The sequence below is a fragment of the Balaenoptera borealis genome (assembly GCF_965194805.1).
Source record: "Balaenoptera borealis genome assembly, chromosome: X".
NCBI classification, from domain to species: Eukaryota; Metazoa; Chordata; class Mammalia; order Artiodactyla; family Balaenopteridae; genus Balaenoptera; species Balaenoptera borealis.
Genome location: NC_138881.1, coordinates 21,519,507 through 21,534,463, shown reverse-complemented (window position 1 = coordinate 21,534,463; position 14,957 = coordinate 21,519,507). Strand labels below are relative to the sequence as shown.

The following is a 14,957-nucleotide window of genomic DNA, read 5'->3' as shown; positions in this document are numbered from 1 at the left end:
TGGGTATTTTAATTAGAAATTCCTTAAGAAAGTCAATCAAGTGGGCAGTTAACGACAGGAAAACTAACTTGCTGTTAGTGAGATGGTTGGTAGACAATTAAAACAAATGCTATAGACACCTTGGGTTAAATGTCTAGATGCCTAAAACTAGGTTATTTAGCTTGAAAAATACTTATATAACCACGACCACCACACCACACACACACAGTTAGAAATCAATCTTTCAGTTAGGGCATATTTCTAACTATTCAGAAGATCATTTTTTCTGCCTATTCTCAACTTAGTCAAAACAGATTGCCCGTTCTTAGAGAAGGAAATAGATGAGCTTCTTCTAGTATTAACATTTCCATGGTGAAGATTTTGATAGACTAAACACAGAGAGAAAACTCAGAATTCTTCCCAAGAGTCAAGAATCATGCTCTGCTCAATGAGGTCTGTAAACGAGCTGAATAGTTTTGATTTGGACTCTTCATGCTAAATAAAGGCCTAACATTTCACGTGCTGAACATTTCATCTACTGCGGAATGTGAACCCACAGATAACCTTTATTCCCATCCAACTGTTCATTAAGTACAGCACTGGATTATTTACTAAAATGTTTCAGATTTCCCAAAATGTAGCCATAATTATTATTTTAAAAATATCTTCAGACAAACCTACTTGGTTCTTTTTTCTTGACAAATACAAATTATTCTACTCCAAAATCACAAGACTAGAACTCTATGTGTTTACTCTTCATCCTAATGATCCAATACTTGATTTTCATTTAATGAGTTCGATTTTAAAGAAGATAATGCTATGTTATATGTTAACTAACATATAAGTAGAAATTATAGGATGATATTGATCAAAGTCAAGAGTCTTACCTAATAGAACCAGAGCATTTTTTGGGAAATGCCTTGCCAGCATAACCTCTTTACCTAAGTTACAGTGAACTTCCAAGTAACAGAAATTTTGTTTAGATGACAAATGACATAATGAAACACTAAGAAAAATCAAATGGGAAATGTGGTGTTTTTTTCTTTTAATTTTAACTTTTGAAGAGAGAAAAACTAATTCATATGAAATGTGTTAAAAACCAAAACAAAAACTTTGAAAGGAGCCTTCTTTCTAATGCAGACAGCTCACTCACTGTTCTGGAATTTTTACTATATACTTATAAAAATTAGACATTCTTCTTTAAAATGCTAGACAAAAGCATTGAAATTTAAAAGATGTTTATTCTGATTTCTTTGGAAAACTAAGCTATGAAATGGTTTAGATTACCACATAAACACAAAGTGTTAGCTAGTTGGCAGTTTATTAAAATCACCACACGGGAAGGGATAGTTAGGGAGTTCGGGATTGACATGTACACACTGCTGTATTTAAAATGGATAAACAATAAGGACCTACTGTATAGCACAGGGAACCCTGCTCAATATTATGTAACAACCTAAATGGGAAAAGAATTTGAAAAAGAATAGATATATGTATATGTATAACTGAATCACTTTGCTGTACACCTGAAACTATCACAACATTGTTAATCAACTATACCCCAATATAAAATAAAAAGTTTTAAAAAAGTAAAAAAGAAATAAAATCACCACACAAGATTTTACGGCTCTAGTTGCCAAAGACAGGTGATATTGATTTTCCCTCCTCTGATCGAAGATCTGAGTGACCACTTAACTTCATTTTATTTAGGCAGCAATAAACTAAAACACTTCCTGATTACATTCTCATTTTTCCTTAGAAGCAAAAACTTCATTACTAAAAATACTGCTCATTAATGAGATGAAATGCCCAACAGAAAAATCAAATCATTTTCCTCCGTCTTTTCAAAATTGTACAGTTTCATACAAAAACCGTATCATTTTATTTTAAAACAAGTACCAAACCTAAGTAAGTTGCATATGTAAGACACTCATTATGGATACTTACTTCGTAGTATTTTTTAATGCAACGTCTAATGTCCATGATCAATTTGTTGCTCAGCTGTACCATAAAGGTCAGAGGCGAAGCCTTACAATCGATGTTACTGCAACGATACAAGCTGGGCTCCATATCGGTTCCCTACAGAAGTCAAGACAGACAAGTACACAAAAGGTTACAAAAGGTTCCTTGTGCTTAAAAACTTACATGCTGTCCTGGTGTACAATATTTTAAATTCATTTTATTGGTAAGTTTTTTTTTTTGACATCTTTATTGGAGTATAATTGCTTTACAATGGTGTGTTAGTTTCTGTTGTATAACAAAGTTTATCAGCTGTACATATACATATATCCCCATATCTCCTCCCTCTTACATCTTATTGGTAAGTTTTTAACCTTATTTTCTCAACCATTTTCCTCCAAAAGATCCCCTCAGTCACCACATACCTTCTACTCTTGCCACCATCATAATGGAGTACAAAGCCAAAGGGAAAACCCTGAAATTACTTTTTTTACATTCAATACATGACAGACTATGGATAAAATAGTTTCCCCTCTGAAAATACCAGTGAAGTCGCATTATTGGAAATAAACATCCTTCCTAGAGATACTGATCAATAATTTAAATTTGCACTTAATTCATTCTAAGACAAAGCAAGAGCGTTAATGACAACAGTTTGCTCCATATTGCCAACTTAATTTTAAGAATAAAGTCTAAAAATTAAGTGTTACACCACAAAGTGATCACTTATTGTTAGCTTAGCAAATCTAAAATTTCTATAACCACTGCCCCCCAACAAATGAAATGTATTTGGGGGAGGGGAGAGAGGAGGAGTAAAAATTTGAAAAAATGAACTATTAGTAGTTGGAGAAAACGTTTTGTTTTGTTTTAAACAAAGACAAAGCAAATGTAATATACAGGAAAACTGTTGGGGTTTCTGGAGCATTTGTTTTCCTTCTTGATACTTAAACATCTTGGTTTCCTGCTCCAATCTGGTACATAACCCTACCCCGCCACACGAAGCAATTCCAGGTGGAAGAGATTTTAGAGCTTGACATCGGCTCTTCCACAGTTAGCCCATCTGCAAGTCGTCAAGCCTCCATGCAATTAACTATCTTATTTACAGCTGTAATGAAGCAAAACTCAAGGATTTAGCAAGTATTGCTGATCTGTGTCTGCCTCTTCCTTGCACTTGCTTCCAAAGACTGCTTTGTTTTGATTCAAAAAAATGCAAAACATCTGCTGTTTGTCCAAATTAACTTAAAATAATTACTTTTAATTTAGATAAAGGACATATTTTCTTTCAGTTTCAAGGTTTTACATGGTTCTGCTGCCTACTCATTTGCCAATGGCTAGTACATGTATAACACTGCAGTGGAATCAAGTAGATTGGCCAAGTTTCAAGTTCTGATCCAAGGTCAATGATACATTTTTTGGCAGTACTTCTTTAGAGAAATGTCTCCCTGTGACTTTTTTAATGCCTGATATGCAAAGACAGCAGAAAAGATAATAAGAGTACCTTTGTCAAAAAGGAGGCAAGTGGGATGTGTAAAGATAAACAAAAACTTTTCAAAAACACTTAGTTCCCATTAACTTGATTTAAGATAAAGGAAAATACTGCTCTAAGTCTTAATAAATTGGGCTGGGAGTGGAGAAATACAGGTTACTAATTAAGGAATTACAATAAAAATACTTTAAGATAATTCAGAATTTTCAAGAGATTCCATTTAAAAAACCAAGGCCAAGCATTCTAGGAAGCCAAAAACAATACTCAAGCATACTCTATTAAGAGGTTTCAAGCAGAAATAAGTAAGTTGTGAAGGCAGAATTCATATGATGCTAAAATTCTTTAAACACATAAAAACCTGTGTTTTCTTTTTCCTTTTTATACACATAGTAGAGAGAAAATGGACTTTATACTAGTTCACTCACAAAACAAACAAAGAAACAAAAGAAACAAAAGCAACTAACCGAACCATCGAAGACACTATCATAAATATTCTCGGTTCCACATATAGGGCATGGACATTTGAACCTTTCACAGTCCCTGTATTTCTCTTCATCCGTGAGCTGTGCTGGGCCACCAAGGAGAGCATCATTCTCTTCATCTTTGTGATAATGATGAACTCTAAATTGGGTGGGGTCAAGTCCTATTAAGGTTAAAGAAAAAATAAATTCAGAAAGGTACAATTATTTAAATTCCCTTCTCCAAAAATACTCCAAAGAAGAGAAATCAGAAAAGAATTACTTCAAATTCATGCACATACTACACAACCATTTGAACTCAAGATAGAGGCTCATATCACCAAGACAAATGACTTCTTCTTTTAAGGAGATGATAAACAAAACAAGTAAACTGCACCAAAACAATGCAGAAACATTCCACTGGACATTTGCGTTTGGAAGCAACTACTTCTATAGGATGGTTTTACTATTTTCTTAAAGTTACGATGAAAATCTCAAAAAAATGTGCACTGTTAAAATCTCCTAAAATCAAAGTATCACCATTAAAACTGAAAATAGAGAATAAAAATCCCATTACGGAAAACAAGTTCACTGCTATTACAACTGCTTCAAGTGCAGACACCACTGCTAACCCTGATCTCAATGCAGTGGTCGATTCCATCTTGGCTCAGTAGTTAACAGCATGTAGGTTGCAATCTAATTCAGTGGTTAAAATTCAGTAGCAGCATCTGAGTCAAAACTCAACATGGTTTTTTTGGTGTTCTGAATTCAGGAATTTAAAATATGTGCAAAAACAATGAATCTACAAATTCTATAGGCCAAAATGTCCCCGACAATACTGAAGCCAAATATACCTTCTATATTTCAATCAAAACAACACAAGAAATCAATCGATGCATAGTTTACACTATCTTGTTTCCCCAAACTATTTGAGAAAAGAAATGATTGTAAGGCCAACCAATTTAACTTGCCTTTGACCAAAGCACATATGTCAAAATGTACTATTTGGATTTACACTTAAAGATAATTATTCCACACTATATCTTATAACATTTCCTTGAAAGCATTCCTTAGCAATCCCAAAGAATTCTAGGCTTCTGAGTAATCTAAAGAAAGCTATCATTTGTTTTAGTACAAAGGTAAATAAGTAATATAAAACAGTCACTAAGCAAAAAAGTTCAAATACCAAAAACATCTAAAAATTATTGTAACTCTATCAACAGCTTGCATAGTTAGATAATCTAACAGATGTATTCAGAATTCAGTGACAAGATCCTAAATCCTATCTGGTCAACTGTCAAGTGGCATCTCTTTAATTATAAAAGACTTAGGGCTGACTGACACAGTGGAAAGGTGCTGAACAAAGAATGAAAAGACTGAGACTTTGAGTCTTGGTTTTCTCACCTGCAAGATGGAGCTACTACCACCACCATGCACTTCTGAAGTTTAAATCGGATGTTAGGGACAAATCGTTTTCAATGGTGCCTATCACTGGTAAGCACCCAATAAATGCCACGTGAATGAAAAAATAGTGGATGAACATCATTTAATCCATCATTTAATATTCATTCAAAATTACACATTTGGAAAAATATATGAAACGCACGTTCATGTTGCACAGCAAGTTAATAGCTGCTCTTTGTAGTAATTAATCAAAGTGAGTATTTCCCAACATGATAGTGTATAATAAAAACAAAGACTACACATTCAAAACAAATTGAAAAACTGTTCTTGGTTACTGTAACATAGGTCACTTGGCCCCAAGACTCACTATACATTTTTATCTTACAAGTTACCTATAGCTTAAGAGCAACAGCAAGTTAGTGAAGTGTGGGGGAATATACACCCTCTCATTTAAAGACAAGGAGGGGCAGAGGAATAAGAGAGACCACGCCCACGCCTCTGAATGGTGCCATTTCTTCTCTGTAGTGAAAGGCAACTGCTACAAATTCCTGAACCTCTAGCTGTGAATCCAACTGTATTCACATAATGTCTTGCTTTATTCACGATTATGAGAAAGCAGCTCCACCTTTTCTCTGATGGTATAATTATTCATCAATTCCCCAGGCCAATACTATTCAAAAAGTAAGGAAAAAGAAAAATAATAAGTGTTTTCTGAAAGACAAGCTTCTTTCACAACCTAAATATCAAGGAACAAAACAAAGCTGGCTTTGCACATAGACAAAACTGGATGGGCTCTAACAAGGAAGCAATGAAATCTCTTTCTAGGCCTCCCCACCAGCCATGCCCACTGAGTGCACCTGAGGCTTGGGGAGGCCTGCCTGCTGAGCACACCACAACTGGACATGGGCTGCCTTGCTACTTACGGAGAAAAGCCCAGCAAGTGACCAAGAGTTATGAAAAATTATCAGGCCTTATGAAATGCCTACTTTAAATGTCCATTTCCACAATCCTTATCTGCCCATGGCAGTAACAAAAACAAATGGCCTACCTAATTACTTCAGATTTATTCACAAGCTGATTTTTTTTCAAGAGAAGGGACTTCACCTCAGAACTCTTGGCCATAAGTCAATGGTAAATTTTTTAAATATAAAGGGAGGAGACGGTGTAATTACCTTAAAATATTAGGTATGTAACGATTCTTGTACAAGAAGTTACTTGGATACAAAAATTTCACAAAAAAGTGATTTTCTTGGGAGGACAATTGTAAGTTCAACAGGCAAATCACAGAGGACAAAGTTAAATCTTTTTAAGAAAACATATAATTAGTCATGTTAAAAAGTATGGATCATTGCTGCTGGAATCCTTTTTTAAGGTCAAAATCCATGCTTAAACCCCAAACTTATTCAACATATAAATTAATTTTTCCAAATCCGCACAAAATTGGCGATAAGCAGCTTATTTCGAAGTTTCGGGAAACTTACAAAAGTTTTACTGCTTAAACCATAACTCGTTAAGGCTGGAGCGAAACAACAGGGAAAAAGTATCTGGTGCTGCCACCTAGAGGTAGATTCTGAATTTTAAAATGTACAAAACAGCTGCTACATAGAACTCCATTCATAGTTACTGTCCCTCCAAAATGAAGCACTATTGTCAGAAATGACATTAAAGCAAAATCTTTATAATCACAGTTTCCATACATGCATATACAGTGCATAATCAATATTAAACTGCACACCATACAGTAAGTAATCACAGTAGTCTTTGAGCGAGCAAGAGATACAAAACTGAATTCCAAGTTCCTTATCTCTTCTAACGAGAGCTTTCTCTGAACAACTGGCCTAAAGAAACAAACTTTATGCCCCAGCTGAAAAGAGATCTTCCACTTCTACTAGACTAGCTTTTGACAGATGACTTCAATCATTTGGTCCAGCACAGGGTAAAAGGAGGAACAGCCTCCTTGGGCTTGGCACCAGTTACGTGGGGGAAGAGCAGGAGTGGAAATGATGTGCGCTTTAATTCAATCCTGTGGCTTGTCGTGACCCAGCCACACCGTTTTGCTTGGGCTGCAGTGGGGGGTGGGGGTGGGGGAGGGCAACAACGATGAGACAGGACAGAGGGGCAGCGGAACAAAATTGAAATACTGTCATTTATAATTAGAAAACTTATAGGATCTCACATTATTTTGGCAACAGGATCAAAGCTCTCATGTTTCAAGAAGTATTTATAGAAAGTAACATCACAGGCACTGGAGGGGATGAGTTCAGCAGTGCCGTTTTATACTGAAGATCGCCACGTTCTTATCACACATACCTCCAATGTAACACTTAGCACAGAATTATTTTTTTTACCACCGTATTTTCTAACAATTGTAAACTATCTGTTTTTAGAATGTTCACTTGCCTCCATTTCCAAGGGGTATTTAAAATACTCCAAACTCAAAGCATTAGGTTTAGAGGCTGATGCATTTGACTAAATAATCTTCTTCCTCCAAAAGACAAGGTCTCTATTAGTGCAACTGCAAATAACTACAGTAGAGTCAATTACATGTGTTCATACAACTGGGGAAGAGGGAAAAATCCATATGAATGAAACTCCAAATGAGTAGAGTAACTGATATTCCCAAGCAGTTGTCTGTAATATGAATCACTTAAACTACTAGGGAAGCTAATTAATGAAGTCCTACTGTGAATATTTTTTTCTAAAAATTTCTTCTAGGAAATGAATCCTTTCCACGAATCCAAGCTTTCATATAGCTGGACTTCTTAGAGAACAATACACAAACTGAAAACTTAGTAGGATTAAAGAAAAAATATTTAATGAATTTTTAAAAGGTGACTGCTACATCCATAAAAAGCCTTGTATCAGAAAGTTCATAGCAGCTTTATTCATAATAACCATAAATTAGAAACAATCTGATGTCCATCAACAGGAGGATGAATAAACAAACTGGTATAATCTACCATGGAATACTACTCTGCAATGAAAAAGACAGAATACTGACATGCAACAAGATGGATGAATCTCAAATATATGCTAAGTGAAAGAAGCTGAACACAAAAAGTATATACCAGAGGAGATTATTTATATAAAATTCTAGCATAGGCAAAACTAAACTATGGTCCTAGAAATCAGATGAGTGGCTGCTTTTGTGAGGGGGAGGGTATAGACTGGGGAGAGTACAAGGGAACTCTCTAGGCAATGGAAATATTGCTTTGATAAACTGTTTGCATGCTACTCTTAACACTGTACATTTCATGGTACGTAAATTATACTTGAAAACAAAAACATCCCAAATAGAAGATGTTTGTGATATATATTAAAAACATTCCAAATAGAAGATGTTTGTGATATATATTTCCAAAGAACTCATTTAGAATATAAAAGGAATGCCTGTAAATCAATAAGAAAAAGACAACTCCACAGGAAAGCACAAAAAGACTTGGACAGCTCACAAAAGAAGATATTCAAATGGCCAATAAGCATAAGAACACGTGCCAAACTTTATTAGTCATCGAAGAAACACAAATTAAAACCACAACATTATGCCACCACATAAAATGAAGAAGAGAGGAAACACCAAGTATTGGTAAGAATGTCGAGCACGCAAACACTGCTAGTAGCGGGTCTAAACTAGTAGGACCACTTTGGAAAATTGGTAATATCTACTAAAGCTGAACATACATGTCCCCTATGACCTAGCAGTTCTCCATCTAAGTATATACCCAACAGAAATATATACAATTGTTCAACAAAAGACACGTGCAAGAATACCCAAAGCAGCACTATTCATAACCACCCAGAGTGGAAAGAACCCATAGGTAGGTAAGTCACACAGTGTGGTATATTCATACTAGACAGAAATGAAGTACGACCACATGGACCCATCTCACAAACATATTGAACCAAAGTAGCCAGACATAAAGAGTAAAGACATAATTTATACAGCATCGAAATATAAGAAAACCTCATCTATGATGTTAGAAGTCATGATAGTAATTTTCTGGTGGGGCATGGAGGATAATTTCTAGAAGGAAATACGAGGGAGCTTCTGAGAATGTAGTAATATATTGTTTCTTGAGCTCAGGACTGACTACACTGGTATGTGTTTACTTCAGGAAAATTCCTCAAGCTGTTCAGTTAGGCTTTTGCATACTTTTCTGTATGTATGTTATACAAGAAATTCATACTGATTTCTCATACCATATACAAAAATAAATTCAAAATGGATTAAAGACTTAAATGTAAGACCTGAAACCATAGAACTCCCAGAAAAAACATAAGTACATTCTTTGACATTGGTCTTAGCAATATTTTTCTGGATATGTCTTCTCAGGCAAGGGAAACAAAAGCAAAAATAAACAAACAGGACCACATCAAACTAAAAAGCATTTGCACAGGGAAAGAAACTATCAACAAAATGAAAAGGCAGCCCACTTAAATGGGAGAAGATATCTGCAAATAACATATCCGATAAGGAGTTAATATCCAAAATATACAAAGAACTCATACAACTCAACACCAAAAAAACAAACAACCTGATTAGAAAAATGGGCAGAGAACGTGAATAGACATTTCTCCAAAGAAGACCAACAGATGGCCAACAGGCACATGAAAAGATGCTCAACTTCACTAATCATCAGGGAAATGCAAATCAAAACCACAGTGAGATATTGCCTCACACCTGTCAGAATGGCTATCATCAAGAAGACAAGTACCAAGTGTTATCAAGGATGTAGAGTAAAGGGAACCCTTGTGCACTGTTGGTGGGATTCTACGTTTTTACAACCACTATAGAAAACAGTATTGAGGTTCCTCAAAAAATTAAAAATAGAACTGCCATACAATCCATACAGTTTCGCTTCTGGGTGTTTACCAGGAAAAAAACAAAACACTAACTCAAAAAGATTCATGTACTGCAATGTTCATTGCAACATTATTTACAACAGCCAAGATATAGAAGCGACCTAAGGGCACATCAATAGATGAATGGATAAAGATGATGTGGTGTACACACACACACACGAATATTACTTAGCCATAAAAAATTGAAAGCTTGCCATTTTTGACATGGATGGATCTAGAGGGTATTATGCCAAGTGAAATAAGTCAGAGAAAGACGAATACCACATGATCTCACTATATGTGGAATCTAAAAGCCAAAACAAAAGGAAAACAGAGTCACAGATACAGAGAGCAAATGGGTGACTGCCAAAAGGGAGAGGGAGTCAGGTGGGGAGGGGATAGGCAAAGGGGATTAAGAGGTAGAAAGCTCCAGTTATATAATAAATAAATCATGGGGATGTAATATACAGCATAATGAATATGGTCAATAATACTGTAATAACTTTGTATGGGGACAGAGGGTTATTAGACTTACTGTGGTGATCATCTCATAATGTTTGCAAATGTCAAATCACTACACAGTACACCTAGAACTAACATAATATTGTACATCAACTATATTTCAATTAAAGAAAAAGAAAATTCACACTGAAGAAGGTAGGAAAAGTAAGTACTAAGTATCTCTCATGATATATCTCTGAGTTTGTTTCAAAATGTGTTAGATTGCAACCAGACATTATGTACCTCCTCACAGATGTACACACCATTACCTAGGAAGTCGGATTAGCAAAAACTAAAATAAACTGGACTGAAATATGGGCAGCTCTTTAGATCTAACTACCATTTTACAGGAAATAGATCGGACAGAGGGATGTGTTAAAGGATACCACTAGGATGCAATTGGCAAACTCCAGAATAAAGGACATTCCACGTGACAAAAATCACCAGTTTCCTTAAATAAATTGCAAGGATCCAAAAAAAAAAAGAAAAAAAAATAGAGAAGATTAACTATCATATGGACTCGGATTGGATTCCAATTCAAAGAAGGAGCTTCTTTTTAAAAGAAAAATGCATTCACAATACGACTGGGGAAATACATTTATTGGTTATGTGATGAAATGAAGGAATTATGGAGTTTTTTTCCTAGTGGTAATATTGTAGTTATGCTGAAAAGGGGGAAACCTTGTCTTTTAGAAATGCAAAATGAAATATTTAAAGATAAAATGATATGTTGTCTAGAATTCACTTCAAAATCATCAGAGGAGGTGAAGAAGAGGAGTAACATTGGCCACAGTTGCACATGGCTGAACCTGGATGATGAGCATCTGGGGGTTTCTTACACAGTTCTCTCTACTATTGTACATGTTTGGAATTTTCCATAACAAAAAAGTTTAAAATACTGCAGGATCTAATTTAATGATAAACGACTATACAAGTGGCAAACAATTGAAGCTGGCTTCCACCAACAACAAACCTCTCCATAAGATAAATGGAAATTTTCTGAGTATTTTAAAAGAAATAATATCCAAACCTTTGGGTTAAATAAACTCCCAAGAGTCTTACTGTCCTGCAAAAGATAACTCCCAAAATCTTGATGAAAAGAAAAAATTCTGCTGGACAGCACTCTCATAACCGCATGTGATTATTTGTAATGCCCTTGATGACAGCCCTGAACGTGAATTTTAACTTAATGAAACCTGTACCTCTGAACAGGAAAAAAAACTTATTTTTAGACCTGAGAAAACACAGTAACTTTATGCTGAAAAAATATATGGAAAATAAAATAACACAAATAAAACAACAGATCAAGATCGCTTCTCTTACACAAAGGCCTCTCCTCTCCAGCTATGTTGGTAGATAAAAAAAGAAACAAACCCCGTTTTTTTTCCCTTCTGATTTTGTAAAAACTGTCTTATTTTTAGGATTAAGAGTATTTATATTTTTTCACCACGGAGGAACATAATATTCACCACCTTTACTCATTTCTGTCTTATTCATATGTATACATTTAACATAGTTTAAGTATCTGTGCACAATGCTGTATTCAGCTTTTCATTTGTTACGTCTTATCCATTTTTCTATAGGCTACACAATCTTGACGTCATTTTAGTATGCTTAATATGATGATCCTAAAATATTTGATCTATAATTAATAATACAATATTGTATACTTGAAAGTTCCTGCAAGTAGATCTTAAGCATTCTTACCACACTTCCCCTGCCCCAAAAGAGCTAACTATGTGTGGTGATGGATGTGTTAATTATCTCAATCTTGGTAATCATTCTACAGTATAACTGTGTATCAAATCATCACGTTGTACACTTTAAAAGCATACAATTAGGGAATTCCCTGGTGGTCCAGTGGTTAGGACTCAGCACTTCCACTGCTGGGACCCCGGGTTCCATCCCTGGTCGGGGAACTAAGATCCCAAAAGCCGCACAGCGTGGCATGCATGCGTGCGTACATACAGACATACGTACGTACATAGAATTATGTTTGCTAATTATTCCTCAATAAAGTTAAATTTTTAAAAAATTGATCTAACTTAAATAATTTGAGAAATCCCCATTTTCCTTTGGAAACTCCAAGCTTTACAAAGTCAGAGTTAGAAATCACTACACAAAGCAATTATTCTAAACATGCTCTGGTGTGGCTCCAAGTTCTTAGAAGTGTGCCTGTGTCAAATGAGCAGCACTACCTCGGGCCCTCAGCACAGCGAGCCAGTGACACAGAAACAAGCACCATGTGCTCGCCTTATAGGGACTGCGGTGCAAGGCAGTGCAATGGATACCCTTCATGAGGCTCTCTGTGAATTCCCTCGTGTGCCCTGAAGAGCAGCTGGGATGGCCTGGGCTACCCCTGGAAGTCGGGGCCCTGCTGCTTATCACTGGGCTGGAAGGACAAGTGGGAGGCGGGGACAGGCAGCCACTCCCGACTCCACACTGGCCTCTGCAAGGCACATGCCCACAATGCCTCAAACGCCTCCATTTTTATAAACTCTTCCCGGGTGGCCCCAGCTAGAAGTGGTCTCTGTTTCCCCCAAACACTGAAACTCCTTTATTTTACCTCTTTGGGGACATGTACTTGTGCTGTCCACTAGACTTCCCCGCAACAGGGAAATCGACTCAACAGGCTGGGCTGTGATGTGAGTAAAGGAGCCATGGCTGACTCAACTTCGTATCCCTCACAGCACCCATTACACTGTTCAGCATAGCAGGTCTTCAACATTCATCTGTTCCATGGATGCATAAGTAGGTTGGGACTAAGTAGGCTGGGAGCATGAGCCATTTGATAACGCGCTTGGAACGGCGCTCCAGCCTGGAAGGGGCGGTTCTTACCCGCTGAGAAGACTTACTATCCTACACTGCATTTGGTGTGACCTTACTTCTGAAATTTTACTATGAATTATGCCATAGAAAATATTTAAGGTTTGGAAATGCTGGTCATGTACGTACATTCTTCTGAGAGCTGCATCATGAAAAAAGGCAAAGTCTTGATCAACAAAGTAATGCCTGAGGCACTTGCTGGTGGCATCATTCCACTCCCAACCACCTGTGCTTTTCCCCCACCGCCACTCCACCACCTTTTGTAGGTATATCTCCCCGGGTCTACCAAAGGCACCCCCAAATATGGCGTGGCCCGCTGCCGCACTTAATTTCTTAGAAGACATCACGGTACCCTGTCTACTGACAAAAAGTACCTTCTGTAAGGTGAGTGGTATGGGCCATTTTTTAAAAGGGGGGATTTTTACTTCCCAATCTAACTCAGGAACACACTGGGTTAAGTGTGCTGTCTTGTTCTAAGCACTACTTTCACAGATTAAATTTTAAATTCTCATGTTCTTCAAACATCAATAATTTCTCAGGACCAATGAAAAAACTGCCCTGATAGGCAAATGCCTGAAATTTTATCACTGACCATGAAGAAAGGTATTTGACAGTTATTGTACAAATCATTCCTCATCGGAGGAAAAATATTATATAATTTTAAGTAGTTATGCATAAAATATACATTTATTAAAAGATGAAATTCAGGAATGAACTTTAGAATATTCTAATCCCCAGCCTGTTTTGCTAGGTACAGAAGACTATTTGGATGTTGGAGCATACTGTGAATATTTCACCCACAGAATATAGAGAGCTTTCATTAGAACAAGAGAGAAAAAAAAAACCTACAGTCTGGAGAACAAAAGCTGAGAGTTCCAAGTTTTAGTGGCCATGTTTCCCATAGGGCTATTGTATAAGAAGAGTAATACTACATTTTTTTCTATTCACAGATGGAAAAGAGTAAAATTTAGCTTTATTTAAGCCCAACAGCAATAATCTTGCATGGGTTTCAGAAAAATGATACACATTTTACTGTGGGATAATGAGGACCATTAGTTATTAGGGAGAACAAATCATTCTCTTTCAATACAACAGACTTATTCATTCACTCATTTAATAGACTGTCCTCTCTCCTTTTCACTGAAACGACCTTCCCATACAGAACACCTGGACATGCAACATGCCACCAGACAGACTTCAGGAGGTATCCTGACGGGGAGAAATAGAGAATTTCCAAAGTGAAGCCACAGGATAAAACCAACAGTTGATGCTTGCCTTTCATTTCAAGGAAAGCAGTATAAAAGCAACAGAAAAAGAAGTAGTTGAAAAATATAGTTGCTCTCCACAAAAGAGTCTTAAAAATAAAAAATCATGAACTTAATAATTTTCCTAAATGAAATTATGCCATTATTCCTGATTTCTTTATACTAGCTAAAAGGACAAAGTAGCGAACTTCACTGAAGTTTCAACACTGTCATACATTTGATTAATCAAAGATAAAA

The 14,957-nt window shown here is 36.2% G+C and overlaps 1 protein-coding gene across 3 annotated transcripts in view; it reads right to left on the bottom strand.

Moving 5' to 3' along the window:
* Positions 1-14,957, bottom strand: part of POLA1 (DNA polymerase alpha 1, catalytic subunit) — a 292,398-nt gene that overhangs the window by 140,851 nt on the left and 136,590 nt on the right. For all 3 annotated transcript variants that reach the window (XM_082375477.1, XM_082375478.1, XM_082375479.1), the window contains 2 exons: positions 3,889-4,067; positions 1,927-2,058 (listed from right to left, as the gene is read on the bottom strand). In XM_082375477.1, the coding sequence (XP_082231603.1) occupies positions 1,927-2,058; positions 3,889-4,067 (311 nt within the window). The remainder of the gene's footprint in view (positions 1-1,926; positions 2,059-3,888; positions 4,068-14,957) is intronic.